The sequence below is a fragment of the Suncus etruscus genome, chromosome 7 (genome assembly GCF_024139225.1).
Source record: "Suncus etruscus isolate mSunEtr1 chromosome 7, mSunEtr1.pri.cur, whole genome shotgun sequence".
Taxonomy (NCBI): Eukaryota; Metazoa; Chordata; class Mammalia; order Eulipotyphla; family Soricidae; genus Suncus; species Suncus etruscus.
The window spans coordinates 126,477,566-126,494,074 of record NC_064854.1 but is presented as its reverse complement, the minus strand read 5'-3'; the positions used below and the strand labels follow the sequence as shown (position 1 = coordinate 126,494,074).

The window sequence follows — 16,509 nt, the reverse complement described above, 5'->3', positions numbered from 1 at the left end:
ATACACCCCCATTCTGATGCTAATCTAACATTTCTGGGGCACCTGCTCTACAGTGCATGGTTCCCACCACTTCAAAAGGCTCCCAGAAAAGTGGACGTGACCATAGTGTCTTTGTCTGGCAGCTCACAGAGGAATCTCAGAGCTCACAGGTCACAATCCTTGGGGCAGAGCCAGAGTGGAGCCCACACCTCTGAACCCCAAGGTTCCAAGGGATGAGTTTCCTGAGAAAGTGAGCTAGAGTTTAGCCACTCACTCCAGGTCACTTTTATCTGCAGTCAAACCCTGTGCTGGAAAGGAGTGCACAGCTGTGGGGACAACCAAGAAACTACATCAGGACTCACGTTGCCCACATGGCTATCAGACAGGAGCTGGCATGCCCAGGTCACTGCAAACTCCCCATGTCCATTCAGAGATTTTCCCCAGCAGCCTGCTGAGAGGAAGTCCTGCCAGGGCCTCTCCTGACAACTAAGTCACAGATACACGAGTGTATCCATGTCTGCTGGTGCAAAGACTACTCAGAGAGAGGAGCCCCATGGAGCAAGGCACACTTAGGGAGGAGTCTACAATGACCGAATGTTGGAACAAATGCAATGGAGAGAAGTTGTACTCATCCATGAGGATTGGCTGAGGTGTGAGCACCCTGAAAAGCAGGTGTTCCCCCCCCCCAAGCCCTCCCTGGGAGACACTCACCCCTCTGTACTTACTCAGGCCAGCCCTCAAACGTGGACACGGTGAAAAGCGCCATCATGGCAGACAGGACATTGTCGAAATTGAAATCGCTGTTTTGCCAGATTCTCTCCCGGACCACAGGACTATCAACATCCCCATCTTTGTAGAGGATGAAAAGGCCCCTAAAGAGGAAACCAAGGGGGTGTCCAGCCTCACCGTGATTCAAGCACAGGCGCCTCTTTCCCTTTTGACATGGTCACTTGTCACCCCCTCCCAGGGCAAAATGCTAATATTACCTGTTGGTCAGACCCTCCCACATTTGGGAGGGGTTTATGAAAGGTAACAAAGGGGTTGCCAAAAGGGGTAGAGGGTTTGAGGAAGAAGCCTGAGCAGAAATAAGCAGCATGGAGAGATGGCAGATTCAAGATTAAATTCAGGGCAGCTCAAGGGGCTGCTGAAAAGGCTAGCTTAGAAGTCACACATGGTGGCTAAGTCCTGTTAATAATAAAGCTTCATGACTGCCTGTAGATCATTTCCTCGCCACTACCCTTTCCCTGCAAATCCTCCAGCTGGTGCAGGCGCCTGGCCCTGGAGAAGAAAGGCCTCACCATCATCCACAACTATCCAGGACTCAATGATTAATATGTAATTCAACAGTCACTCTCAGGGCCGGTGGGCTATACTCTGAGCACGCCTTGCTAGTTCTGTCCTGGGTCCAGAGCCCTCCTCCCCCCAATTCCACCTGCATTTATTCTGCTTCAAAGAACAGGCTGCTAAATTGGTCTGGTCAAATGAAAATACTCTACTGGCCAGGAGCCAGTGGGTAGATGTCCAGCATATGTCTGTTAGCAAAACTATAGTGTTGTAAACATCTCATCTCAATTGAGCTCAGTTCCACTCAAACATATCCAAAGCTGTGACCACGAAAAATTCCAGATGCTCTGGGAAGGACTGTATTTCACCACATCATCATTACCTCTGCTTCGTCACACCCTGTTTCATACATAAAAATGGTTTCTAATCCTTTTATAAAAGTTTCATAGAATGGTCACACCCCACTTTCTTTGGTCAAAAAGGTGACCTAAAAATTTGTGATGTGGTAAAATAGGTATGCCCTGGAGATACCCTTTTCTCTGTATTTAAATTTTAATCAAATTACTCTTTTCCTAATAGCAATATGACCAATTTTATTCCCCAAAGGATTGTATAAATTTTGGCTTCCAAGATTTCTTATAGAATTTTATCTCTGTGATAAAGGCTAGAAGGACTGGTCCATGATATAAAGCTTACCACAAAGAGTGATGAGTGCATTTAAGGAAATAACAACATTGACAACTATCATGACAATGGTGGTGAGTGAGAGAAATAGAATGCCTGTCTTGAATACAGGCAGGGGGAAGGGGAGGAAGGAGATGGGGGGCATTGATGGTGCACTGGTGAAGGGGGTGTTTTTATGACTGAAACCCAACTACAAGCATGTTTGTAATCATGGTGCCTAAAGAACAAAAATTAAAAAAAAATAAAAAAGAAAAGAAGTATAGGGGCTAGAGAGATGGTACAGAAATTCAGGAAAATTCATCTCTGAAAGGTGCCACATATCTAAGCCACTGAGGAGGGCATGCAGAGTTGTCCCCTGACCCCCCATGCTCTGCAGAGGTGTCCCTGCTGATTGGTGCAAGGACACTGTCAGATAGCTCTGGGCAACTTTGGACCCCAACAGCCAGACTGCAACAGCACCCCTGAAATCCCATACTGGCAGCCCTCAGCAAGCAACAGCATCTCAGGAAAAGGGATTCCTCCTGGTCAACCAAGTGCAGTATGGGAACTTAGGCTGCATATTTACCTCTGGCCTCTCCTCTGGCTGTTTGTGGGTAGAAACAGGGCCCAAATGTGGGTGACTACTGGGGCAAGAGGGGAGTAGCTCATGGAAGAGAGTGGGTGGCACCTGAGCATGGGGACTGAACTTTCAATTCACCCACAGGGTTATAGTTAAGACTTTCAGGGAGGGGGTTTTTCATAACAACTTCTTTAGGTTTTAGGGCTTCCCCCACCTCCACTTTACAGATCCAACACCAAGTATTAAAAGCTTCATTTACTATTTTGAGGATAAAAAGAGCTGGAGGGCTGGAGTGATAGCACAGTGGTAGAGCATTTGACTTGCAAGCTGCCAATCAGGATGGACTCCAGGTTCGATCCCTGGCGTTCCATATGGTTCCCTGAGCATGCCAGGAGCAATTTCTGAGTGCAGAGCCAGGAGTAACGCCTGAGCGCCACTGGGTGTGAGCCAAAAACAAAAACAAAACAAAACAAAAAAGCTTTTGGGGTGTTGTAGGTATGTGATCATACAAAAATGTCACTGAACTACAGTGTACAGTAGTTCTTCATGCCACTTCACTTAACACAAACCCCTTCCTCTCTTCATTAAGAAGTTGGGCACACAAGGCCCTTTGACTCCTCTGAAATGACAACATGCATCAACCCCGGGGTTTTCCTATTTGCTCCCGAACCAGATTTGTGCATCCAGGGGACTCACCTGCATTCCTCGGGATTGCTTTTGGCCTCATCCGTGCAACGATAGAACTTGCCCTGGTATAGAAGAGACAGTCAGAGAGAGGCAGGATTGATCCCATTCCATGTCCTGCCCTGCCCCTTAAAATCATCCGGGCTTTGGGGTTCTGAGTACCTTGAACAGCTGAACCCCGATGCAGGCAAACATAAACTGGAGGAGGGTGGTGACGATCATGATGTTGCCGATTGTCCGGATGGCCACAAAGACGCACTGGACCACGTGCTGGGGGAGCAGGGCGTGGGGAGGGGGTGACTGGCTGCAGCTGCTTTAGCCGGAGGGTAGGGGCAGCTAAGACAAGTCTAGAGTTTGGGGTATGTTTACATCTGCCAGATTCTGTGCTGTTTCCTCTCACACTCAGATAGTGATCAGCCAGGAATCAGCCCCAGCACCTCATGACCTAGGAGCAGCACCCTACAAATAGACCCTCACTTCGGTTTCCTCTTAAGAGTTAAGACAGTAAAAAAGCTGAGATGCGCATGGTCTAGCCCAGAGGCCTATGAAAAACCTAATGAAAATGCAACCCCAGGGGCTGGAGCAATAGCACAGTGGTAGGGCATTTGCCTTGCATGTGGCTGACCCAGGATGGACCCGAGTTTGATCTCTGGCATCCCATCTGGTCCCCGGAGCCTGCCAGGAATGATTTCTGAGTGCAGAGCCACGAGTAATCTCTGAGCACCACCAGATGTGCCTCCAAAACCAAAAATAAATAAATAAATAAATAGCTATAAAAAAAAGTGCAACCCCAACCCCATACCCCATGGTCATTTGTATCACTGGTATGAAAATGGACTCTAAAATCAAAATAAATCAAAGAGACACTATTAAAAATGCAACTGGAAAAACAAGTAATTTGGGCCAGAAAGATAGTACATGGGCTAAAGTGCCTGCCATGTTTGTGGTCAACCCCAGTTCAATCCCTAGTACTATAATATTCTTGCTGGGGGTGACCCCGAGCAGACCTAGGAACAATCCCAAAGCATTGCCAGGTAAAGCCATCCTACCCTGCAAAGTGATGAGGAGCAATACCTCCAATGAACAAAAATTAAAAGCATGACCTATTATTAAAAGGCTTCCCTAAGTGAAGTAAGTGAAGTTTTGACAGACTCATTCTTTGTAAACTGATATGCCACAGGGTCATCTCTTTCTGGCTGCAGCCCAGGAGTGGCTGAGCAGAGCCAGAGATTATAGATATGCCCCCCCAGAAGCAACTCCACCCAGCCTGCAGGAGCAGAACCCAAACCTTCAGTCCTTTTGCTCTGTTGATTGCCCGAAGGGGCCGCAAGACCCGGAGGACCCTCAGAATCTTCACCACGGAGATGGCACTGGATCTAAGGAAAAGTGGGGGAAGGACAAGAGGGCAGGACAGTGGGACATAGTCCTTAGAGGGTGTTTCTTTTGATCTTTGGGATTTTTGTTGTTGTTGTTGTTGTTTTGGGGTCACACCCAGTGATGCTCAGGAATTACTTCTGGCTATATGCTCAGAAATCGCTCCTGGCTTGGGGGATCCTATGGGATGCTGGGGGATTGAACTGCAGTCCTTCCTTGGTCAGCCACGTGCAAGGCAAACACTCTACCACTGCGCCATTGCTCCGACTTCTGATCTTTAATACCACAATCAAACACAGTGGAAGCCAGAAGAAGCTGAGCCATCTCTGGATAGTCCAAACATGGCCATGAACTGTCCTTCCTTGCGATGCTGCACCCCCAAAACCAGGCAATCGGGTCGTGTGGAACCCTGACTCGCTAACTTAGACAGAAATTATCATGCAGAAACTACCTTTGTTTTTCTGCCAAAAGTAAACTCTAGGTAGCACTGACTTTGAGGCTCCCATTTTTGGTTGCTAAGTTTCATTGGTACTGGGCTTTCCTTGCCTTTAAAGAGTTCTTAATGTGAGAAAGAGGAGCCAACACAATAGTCTAGTGGGCAGGTCATTTGCCTTGCTTGCAGCTGACCAGGTTCAATCCCTGGCACCCCAAATGAGTCTAGCCAGGAGTGACCCCTGAACACAGAGCCAGAAGTAAGCCTTGGGCACTATTGGGTGTGACCCCCAAACAAACAAAAAATCAGCATGAAGGGTATGACAACTAAAGCAATGGCGCTAAGGAGCACATGTCGAGGCACTGGGAAAGCCTGCCCTTGTGAAGGTGGGTGATGCATCCAGTTGAGTCTAAGGGAGGCAGGTTGACAAAATAGAGCTTATAGGAGGGCACAAAGGAGAGGTGAGAATATGGCTTTGGCAATGCCTATGAGGCTGAGAGCGGCATGAATAGGCTAAGCACTAAACACTAAACTACTGAACCGAACCAGGGTTCAGTGGCAACTGGGAATGGCACTAACCAAAAGGCCACAGAACATGTTGCCAGTTCATGGATATCCTAAACACAATGGCAAGAGTATTTGTCCAAGGGATGGCTCTACGACTCCCTCTGTTAGCTGGTGAATAATGGGAGTAGGAAAGGCAATCACAGAAGATGGGGTCCCTAGTCTCTCAAAGGGGATAGTCTTTCTATTCACCGGCAGGTACCTATGTTCTCTAATGAAGGGATATGATCATCGGCACTTCTTGTAGGCAGAGGGGCTCTGTTCTTAATGCTCAATTCAGGGCATCTCTGCAGAGACTCCTGGGTATAGCAAGTATCATGCAGCCAGGCTAGTCCCTAGAGGCACTCCATAACTGCGAGAGACAGGGCTGTGACCCAGGGCTCTTGTTGGAAGCATACTGAGTTAGAGAGGCCCGTGAAGACTAGCAGACAAATCCCGAGATCCAGGGATGCCTTCAACAGCCAAGGTGAAAGGGCATCAGAGGGTCCCTGTGCCTTTGCCACTTCTTCAGAAAGGGAGCAGAGCTTCTGGGAGACTTTGGGAGACCCAATCTGGAACCCGGCTTCCCTCCCCTCTAATCAAGATTTCTTCCATCCTCTCATAGAAGCAAATGTCATGGAGAATAGGAAGAGATGCCCAATGGATTCATTGGCTGAAAAGGAAAAGGGGAAATGAAGCATGAGCCATATAAGCTCATGTCTGGCTTGGGTGCAGATGAAGCTTCCCTAGAAACTAAATGAGATTGCTAACAATTACTAACAATGCCTGGCTTCACGTTGGAATTCCTTATGTGACCATCCTGATAAATGAACTCTCTGTCTTTCTATCACACACATACACACACACACACACACACACACACACACACACACACACACACAAAAGAATACTCACTGGATCCCAAAGGACACAAGAGACACACCAACAACCAGCATATCCAGCAAATTGAAGTAGTTCCTACAGAAAGCCCCTTTGTGAAGGAAGGCTCCAAACGTTGTCATCTGCAAGGAGAAGCAGGAATGAATAAATGAATGAATGAATAAATGCTTCTCCTCTCCAGGGTGCAAGCTAACCGGGCTCTCTACAAAACTTTGAGGGAAAGTTGACTTTCTTAACATAGTGTTGAGGAAGCCAGAGACATAAAGGACAGAAGGTTTGAAAAATATTTGTTTGGATGTGGATAAATGGAGGATCAAATTGATAGTCCAGTGGGTAGGGCATTTGCCTTGCACACAGTGACCCTGGCTCAATCTCCATCACTACATATGATCCCCCAAGCCCCAGAAGGAGATATCCCTGAGTACAGAGCCAGTAGTAAGCCCTGAGTACTGCTGGGTATGATCCCAAAACAAAGATAAAAGCAGCTGATTTCCAATAAATGTATAAAGTTTTTCCCTAGGGATAGTCTGTCACCTGCATGGCTGTCCTGAAGGAACTTGGAGACAGGTCTTTGAGGGGGACATTCATATCTGCCCTCATAGATGCCCAACCCCCAATCGTAGCTCCAAACTATCACCAGGCCATAGGGGCAGGGTCCATACTACCCAACCCTCATGCCCATCCAGAACCAATGTCTAAACATGATGCCTGGTACAGAGCTCCTGCATCTGGTCAGGTTTAAGTTTCCACATCTCAAAAGATGCACATCTTCCAGAAACAGGGCCTTACCAAGTTGGCTGCAAATAAGTTTACGAACAAGATGACTGAAAAGAAGTTAATCCCATGTGACTGTGGGATCAATCAAACTGTTGAATAGTCTCTAATCAGGAACCACTGAACAAGTAACGGACCCTGCGTTCTTGAGAACATTGCCACTGTTGTTTCTGAATCTTGCTTCTTATCTCCAAATTAAATAAAGAGACTAGATTGGGCTTATGGCAACAATGAAAACTTACATTGTGAGGGGCCAGAAAGATAACACAGTGGTAGAGCATTTGCCTTGCATGTGGCCGACCCGGGAGGAAACCCTATGGTCCCCCAGCCTTCCAGGGCCGATTTCTGAGAAAAGAAGCCAGAAGTAACCCCCAGAGAAGCACTGGGTGTGACTCAAAAACCAACCAACCAACCAACCAACCAACCAATCAATCAATAAATAAAAAAATAAATAAAATAAAAATCAATCAATCAATCAATCAATAAAGTTTAAAAAAAGAAAAATTTCAATGTGAGTCCATCACTGGTGTAGTCAAAGGACAACTTAAATGTCTCGGGTGGGCTCAGATGACCATACTTGTCAGGAAGTCACTGTCACTCAGACAATGTGGCTTCTTACCCTGTTTGTTCCCACCGAGTCTCAAGAAAAACTACAGCTCCATCCCACTTTTTCTGGGTAGCTTTTTCTGGGGGGCAGCAGAAAATAAGGCTGAGGATCGCCAGCCAGCTCTGTGTCCACAGAAGCATGCATGTTTCTTCAGGTATCTTTTCAAGAATATGCTAAAACCTGGTCTTGATAGGTTTTAGCATTGCATCCATTTACTTTTTTAATGCAGTCTGGGGATACAACCCAGGGCCTTGCACTTGTGAGGCATGAGCTCTAGCTCTGAGCTGCGGTCCAGCTCTAGTACCTCAGCTCCAAATCGCCTCCCCTGCATAACTGGCCACTTGCATGTACCCAATGCTCACATGGTTTGTGTGCTTGTGAGGTACCAGCTGGCTAAAGAAAAAGTTCGTTGAGAAAGTTCCCTGGAGGAAAAACAGCAAATATAAAGAGGTATTTTGAAAAAATAAATAAATAAAAATATGGTATATTGAGGCTTAGCTAGATATAAGAGATGAGAGGCTGGGGAAGAGTTATTTTAAGCTAAGCAACATTGCTAAAACTTAATGCTTTTATCACTTACAAAAATGGCAATTTCATGTAGTATAAGCAAACCACTAAACAGTCTTGCAGATGTACCCAGCTTACTACCACTTTGCTCATAGCTGCTTTCCCCAAAGGATTATTATGAATCCTTACTGTTTTGGGCTTATTTTCCAAACACTTTAGGAGAGTATTTGAAAGTGTTTTAATACTTCCACAATAAAGAATGACTTGGAAAACTTACATTGTTGAGATATACACACTGACATATCAATCATCATTGATTTTTTTTTTCTGTCTTTTTTTTTTGGTCTTTTTGGGCCACAATCAGTGGTGCTCAGGGCTTACTTCTCACTCTGTGTTCAGGGATTATTCCTGGAAAAATTCAAGGAACCATAGGGATGCTAAAGATTGAACCCAGGTTTGCTGTGTGCAAGGCAAGTGACTTCTGCTGTACTATCTCTCTGATCCCCACTTTATCCTTTTTAAGTAATTCAGTAATCTCATCTTCCAAGGTCCAAGAATAACTATATATACTTAACAGAATAAGTAGATTCTTTTCTTCAGATGATTTGAATAATAAAATTTACAAAAGTAAGAGCCAATTAGCAGTTTTGAGTCAAGTAGTATTGCTCCGGAAGTCAGGGAATCAGCATTTATGGAGTATCCCCACCACCACCCACACATCACATCCTGTCCAATGTCTTACTCTCCAGAGAACTGTCAGTCAAGCTCTTATATTCATTGGTGAAAAAGCAAGAGATTGAACTCAAAACTTCAATTATTTATTTATGTATTATTGTTTGGGTCACACCCAGTAGTGCCCAGAGCTTACTCCTGGCTCTGTACTCTGTGATCATTCCTAGCAGGGCTTAAGAGAACCATACATGGTGCTTGGGGATCAAACCTGGGTCAGCTGTGTACAAGGCAAGCCCTAGTTCTACTTACTGTATTGGGACCCAGAAGACTTATAATAAAGTTGACTTGGCACTAATGCTCCCATAAATCAAAAGAGATGAAAGAAAAAGAAAAAAGAACTAAATACACTCTTCTCTGAGAGAATGTTTTGTGAAGAGCCCAAGTTCTATGGTAGATTTTTTTTGTTTTTTGCATAAAATGTCCCTCTTCCCCAACAAAGATATTCACACAAAAACACCAAAATGGTTTGTGAGAAATTGTCATCGAAATTCCTTATTTGCCAGTTTGTCTTTGCATTAAGAGATGATGATGTTGATGGTTCTGACAGTGTCATTGTGTCTTGGGGCCCACACTACCGAGCCAGTCTTCTGGGTGGGGGATGATTCTGGGTTTGTTACTACCCATCTTCAGTCTCTTCACACAAGGCCATGAGATCCCTGTTGGCCAAGACCGTCACACTCAGTACTCAAACCACATGCAGTTAGAGTGATTGTTGACTTATGCATGGGCAAGTACATTTAGGAGCCATTCCAAGGCATGCTCCTGTCATCTGTGTAAATGTAAGCCCATCCATTTAAACAGACAGAAAGCATCTTTACACGAATACGCCCAACTGTCTTGCAAATTCTGTTGCAAGAAAATAGTGTGTTACTATTTTGGGCCATTGAAAACCAACTTCAGTCAGAGAAATGAGAAGCGATGTCTTCCTTTCATAAGATAAATGCTTTTTTTCCTCTGACTTTGATGTGAGGACAGGGGGAAGACAGTTCACACCGAGTGATGTATCTTATCAGCTGAAGCATTACAGAAGAATATTAAAAAAGGGGGGAAAATATAATTTCCAATCACTGTCATGAAGCTAAAGTAGCTTCTACATGCATTCAAAAGTTCAGAAGAAATTAAAAAAATATTTTTTTAAGTTGAAATGTTCAAAAAAAAAAATAAACCTTGGGTTTAGGGGGAAAAAAAGTGTAGCCTGATCACAGAAGAGAAAAAAACCAAAAATAGTCCAAAGCACTCCATTTTTGGCTGGGTGCCACACACAGGATCAGGCCCCTTAGACACAGCTGGGCAACCTATTACCTTCAAAATGATCTCAAATGCAAAAGTACCCGTGAAGACATAATCTGCATAACCTAGCATCTGGAAGGTAAACAGAGAATTACAATATTATTGCTAAGGCTGCCTTAGAGTACTTGAGGGTCAAAGAAGAACAGTTACCTTTAACAGGATTTCAACAGTAAAGATGGCTGTGAAAGCATAGTCAAAGTAGCCCAGTATCTGCAAGGCACAGGAATGAGACACGTAGGAATGAGACAAGGGAAGACACTAGGCACCCCAACCAGCATACTTCACACCCTTCAGATGCTCAGAGACAAGTTCTCCCAAGGGTGAGCTTCCATCCCCAAGTCGGTGCCAGAGATACTCAAAAGAAGCTCATCTTTATGACCCAGCTACAAGAATTTGGGAACACTTACCTGCTTTAACCAATCACACTTCCTACTTGCATCTATCACACACATTGAGTATCTTCTCCAGAAGTGCCATATTTAGACACTTTTTATTCTTCATAACAGCACAGCATCCACAAAGCAATGTGGATGGTACATGCACATTTTGGTCCTCTAACTGCAGTTTTGGCTACAGGAAAAATGGTGCCATCCAGCAAGCTTCATATCAGTGGGAGAAGCAAATAAAGACACCGGTGACCTCATGTGGGTGTGGAAGCTTTTGATTCATTGACATTCTCATGATATTTTCTCAATGCCTGCTTGCTTAATTAGGAGGTCAACACCATCTTTCACTGGTGGTCCAGTTGGCTCAGTCTAGCAGGAAATGTCCTTCATCAGCTTCCTCCTGACTGTTTCTCATCACTTTCCCCTACTCTCAAAGTTGTATTTTTACCTCTCTGAACAGATTGCCTGGAACCATTGGTTTTAGGCTATCCTACTAGCATAGCTACAAATACCATCTACTCTAGCCAACAAAGTCTTGGTAAGTAGCCCCTGCTATGGACCTGACTTCCCCAGAGAACCATGGGGCCAAGAGGCAGGTGGATGAGCAGCCACAAGTCTTACCACTCAACCAAGTGGTTCAAGGGGACCCTTCACCACAAAGAGGGACCTTTCACTGAACTCTGCTCACAATAGGAGGGTCCTCTTTTTTGACTGCCTCTGTTCATGACTGCTAGGATCTGTGGTTCAAGAAAGGGAAAGATCAAGTTAAAGTAGAACATGGAGACCGTGAAGGTCAACCCCATCATGCAACAGACAAGGATGATGGGAACAAGGTGGGAAAGAGGGCTACTGCTCAGGGCCCCCATCATAGACTGAGCATAGAATGTAGAGTCAGAGGCCTTGTTTCCAGTATAGAGTCTGCACTCCATGAGGAAGCTTTCAATGCTCTGATAATCAGGTAAAGCCTTAACTCCAAAGAGCAACTCTCCTCAGTGGATATCCATTTCCCAAACAGGTTCCATTTTTAGATGGTTCAATTCTGCTAGGGTTATTCTGTATGCTTGTTTCAGGCCAGGCCATGCTTGGTATTTGTAGTATACTTCCAGGCCTAGATCCCTCTAGCCCCAATTCCCATTCCAACCAAAGTCACACTAGAACTGTTAATGGGAACATCACCTATGGACTCAACTAGATTCCCATGCTACTGTTGAAGTCAGAATATAGCAGTACCAGCTTCTTAGACTAGAGCTTCTTTCCTGTCTCAACCTTCACTCCCTGTCCCCATTGAGCACTCAGCTGAGATGACTGAGTCCAGTTAATTGAAGGAGCAAAAGTAAAGACACTCGTGGGTAGAAGCAGAGTGGCAATAGCTGGGCTGGTAATGGGGAAAGGAGGAGTTTATTTAAGGGGGCTAAAGTTTTCATTATGCTAGATGAAAACTTCTTGAATCAGCTGTCCAGCAAAGCCCACTGGGGAGAACAGTGTGTAGATTAAGTATATATTAAGAGGATAGGTCTCCTGGTAAGTATTCTATACACGTACACAGGTATGCGCACGCACGCACGCACACACACACACACACACCAATCCCAGTTGTATTTTTAAAGCACTTCCCTCTTTCTTGGGGAAAGTGTGGAAAGGAACTCATAGAGAAGTGATGATAATAATGATGATGGTGATAATAAAATAATATCATCAATCATCAATAAATAAACTCTATGGGGAAGCCCCATACCAGAGCTTTTCTTCCTAGCCTGGGGAGTGCTGGGAGGCTTGGCAGGCCCCCAGCCATCCTTGTCTTTTTCCCCTGACTCCAGGCCTTCCCTGGATGCCAGCTCAGATGGCCAGAAGTGGGTTCAAGTGGACTCTTAGTGGTCCTCAGGCTTCCCCCCTACATCTCCCTACACTAATGGAAATGTGCTTTGGGAGGAGGGCAGGCCGTTTTAGTACTGGTTTATGTTGGGACAGTCACTGGAATTTTTTTCTCCTTGTTTTCCTATTGATAGTATTGTATGCATATATTTTATATATCCATAACATCCATCTTGTATTGTGACCTTGATACTGCCCTACAAATCTCATTTCTAATATTTTACTGCCTCCGTCCCAACCCTTATTTCCCCCCATCTTCCCATGTAGGTGCAGCTCATGATATGAAGCTCACCACACAGAGTAATAAGTGCAGTTAGAGAAATAACTACACTGAAAACTATCCTAACAATGTGAATGAATGAGGGAAAAAGAAAGCCTGTCTCGAGTACAGGTGTGGGTGGGGTGGGGAGTAGGTAGATCTGGGAAATTGGTGGTGGGAATCCTGCACTGGTGAAGAGGGGTGTTCTTTACATGACTGTAATCATGCAAGTACAATTATATTTGTAATCACGGTGTTTAAATAAAGATAATTAAAAAATTAAAAATAAATAAACTCATTGTCAATTTGAGTTGTTCTACTTAAATTTCAGATCCCAACCTGAATACGATCCAATTGCATGGAGGGGTGATTTTTCAAATAAATTTCTCTGTGATATTATCAGTAAATGCTTAGTACCTATAACTTTTTAAAAAGCCTATATAGTTGGAGGCTGTGTCAACTTTCTCTGGCGAAAAGTGGCCCTAGTGGAGAGAGTTGAAGGAGCCCTGTCTTGAGCTAACACTTAACCCAGACAATCACACATGCATTGTTGTTTCTCTTGCATCTTCTCCTGAGAATCTCATTTTTATATGATAGGAACTCAAGGACTCCAAAGTGTCCTATATACTTAATAGATTAGAGACAGGCTGGAGGGTTGAGGGATGACCCTCAGAAAGGCCTGTGAGCGTAGATGGTGGGTCTTTTCTTCACTTCAACACCAGCAGCTGCCTTTGTCTGTCAGTCCTTCCTTCCTGACTTCCACTCAGCTGGTTCTGATGCTCGGATTGTGTCAGTTTGCTAGATTAGATTGGTTGTACTTCCAACCAAAACCTAGAAATCAAAAGCCACTGCCTCACAGGGGTTTCACAGTCCAAATCCTGGGAGCCACTGATCCAGGGATTTATCTTAATCTTCAAGTTTTCAAAAATCAACGGACAGAGATCTCACGTAGGTGAGGCATGGATATCTGATAGCCGGGCCCATGGGTGAACCCCCAAAGCTCCATGGGAAGGGGTCGAGTGATCACCTGAAATGGCTTCTTGACAAAACAGCCAGGCCATCTACAGAGGACCCAACTTTTCAGCTATCTCCCTGGGGAGTGTTCTCAGCAATGGTTAGATGAGTGTCATGGATGCCTGAGTCAAGCCTCACTGCTGAGAAAAGGAGCTACTCTCAGGAACCAGTTAAGACAAAACTCCTGCTACTGACATGTCTGCACTCTCCCCTCTTGTCCCACCACAACACGCTCTTCTTCCCTAACTGCCCCAGGCTCTATCCTGTCAGCCTGATGCTTGCCTTCCCCCTCAGAGAGGGATCCAGGAGCACAGTGGGCTCAGAACATATTGTTCTGAGGTCTGAGGCTGAACAATGCTCACTAAGAACTCCTGGGCAGGGAATGGGCCTGATTTCAGGGAACACCCGCTGGGCAGAAACCCCAACCAGGTGGAGGGTGTGAATTTGAGGAACCAAGAGGTCCACAGTAGGGAATAAGGAAGGAGAGAAGCAAAACCAGGATGTGTGAAAAATGACCACTGACTACTGAAAATGCTGTTTGAAAATATACAATTCACTTTAGGTATGCTGGCTTGGGAGTTGATATCACTAGGGCTTTATTGAAGTGAATGTGGACACACCCCTATTCCCCTGCAAATGAGAAAACACCCCTACAATCTGCAGTATCAGTGATAATGCTTTGAATTCCTGGACAACTTCATTCATTCGATGCTGTCATCCCTATAGGAACACACCAATTTAACAGAATGGACAGCTAACAAGAGCTTACTAAAGCTTCTGTTAGTATATTAATGACTTGATTGGAGATATAATAAGTTTCACAAATGTGCTTGCTACTGTACTTCATTTTTCTTTCTTTTTTTTTTTTAAATGTCCTCCTCTTTTCATTTTTTCTTTAACTTTGCCATCACTTATATGGAAACAAACATAGTATGGTCAACTACGTGATTGCATTTTCTTTAAATACAATTAAAAAACACAAGATTCAGCCCAAAGGCAACAGAGACAAAGATCAGGATAACTGGTTTTCCACAAGAAGCTTGCCACTGGGCTAGGGAAAATGTTAGGAAAGAAGGAATACCCTAGTATTTAGGACTAGTATATAGAAAGATATACTATAAAAGTATATTTTTATGTTTAACAAAATATTAATATTCTATTATTATTTAATAAAATACTTAATATTTAAATATATAATATTTAATAGAATATGTATAGTAAATGCCTAGTAATGTATATAATAGTGTATAGGAAAATCTAGGGATAGTGTATATTTAGGAATATTATATAGGAATACCCACAGTGTGGAAGGGGAAAAGTACCTGCCACAGAGGCAGGCTGGGGATGGGTGGGAGGGAGACTGGGGACACTAGTGAGGGGATTGGTATTGGAACATTCAGGTGTATGCCTGAAACTACACACAAATAACTTGTCGTTTTGTATTTTATGATAATTTGACTTAAAATGTATGTAATTTAGTAAAGATGTGTCCTTATAAAACAAGCTGTTCCAGAAAACTTGAAATATATGAAGCTCAAGAAGGATTTAGCCCCTGCAGTCCCAGAGGGTAGGCCCCCCACTTCCCTCTCCTCCCTGTCTGCACCCAGGGTCTTACAGTATTCCGGAAGGAATGGCTACGGATGGGGTCCTCAGCGGCCAGGGCAGCGCTGCTCAGCATGATGAAGACCAGGATGAGATTGGTGAAGACGTGGTGGTTGATCAGCTTGTGGCAGCCCACACGGATCCTGTCAGGAAAGAGGGAAAGACACTGCATGCACACAGCCTCCAGCACACAGGATACTCTGGAAGGAGTGTTTGGGCTGATGACAGTTGTCTGAAGTTTCCCTGGTAAACCAGATGGACCTGCCATGAGCATCTTCACACCCCAGAGAGCTGATCCCATGGACGTGACATGCCACCATCTCCAGAGCTGCTCCAGAGCTCAGAGTCCTTAAATGAAGATCACCATCCTTTGCTAGAAGAAACTGAGGCTCCAGCATGTAAAACATTTTTGTTGGGGGCTAATTCTAGCAAATTCTAGCCCAGAATTAAACCCTGCATGTTAAGCCTATGCTCCAGTTGCTCTGAATCATCTTTTTGGTCTTGGAAGAACTTGGAAGAAATTGCTCCTGGCAGGCTCAGGGGACCATATGGAATGCCAGGAATCCAACCGAGACCTGTCCTGGGTCAGCTGCATGCTAGGCAAATGCCCTATCTCTGTGCTATCTCTCTGGCTCCTTGGAAGAACTTCTTGGGTTTTTGTTTGTTTGTTTTTTGTATTTTTTTGTTTTGGTTTGGTTTTGGGTCACACCCGGAAGTGCTCAGGGGTCACTCCTGGCTCTACACTCAGAAATTGCTCCTGGCAGGCTCAGAGAACCATATGGGATGCCATATGGGATTCGAACCACTGTCCTTGTGCATGCAAGGCAAATGCCCTACTTCCATGTTATCTCTCTGGCTCTACCCCTTTCTAAAGGTGGATTGCTCCCACTCTAATATGAAGCCTCACTGCTCACTTTCCCTGCTTTCAAGGAGACTGAGGTCAGAGGTCATCACAACCACCCACTGAGAATGACAGCATCACTTCTGTAGGACCTGAACAGGCAGGGATGGAGGCTGTGTCAGGGA

The 16,509-nt window shown here is 44.8% G+C and overlaps 1 protein-coding gene across 1 annotated transcript in view; it reads right to left on the bottom strand.

Moving 5' to 3' along the window:
- The window catches only part of CACNA1D (calcium voltage-gated channel subunit alpha1 D), a 378,619-nt gene that overhangs the window by 64,300 nt on the left and 297,810 nt on the right, over nucleotides 1-16,509 (bottom strand). Inside the window, 7 exon segments of the mRNA XM_049776224.1 lie at nucleotides 705-851; nucleotides 3,203-3,255; nucleotides 3,353-3,460; nucleotides 4,479-4,566; nucleotides 6,456-6,562; nucleotides 10,501-10,560; nucleotides 15,497-15,626. Coding sequence (XP_049632181.1) covers nucleotides 705-851; nucleotides 3,203-3,255; nucleotides 3,353-3,460; nucleotides 4,479-4,566; nucleotides 6,456-6,562; nucleotides 10,501-10,560; nucleotides 15,497-15,626 — 693 coding nt within the window.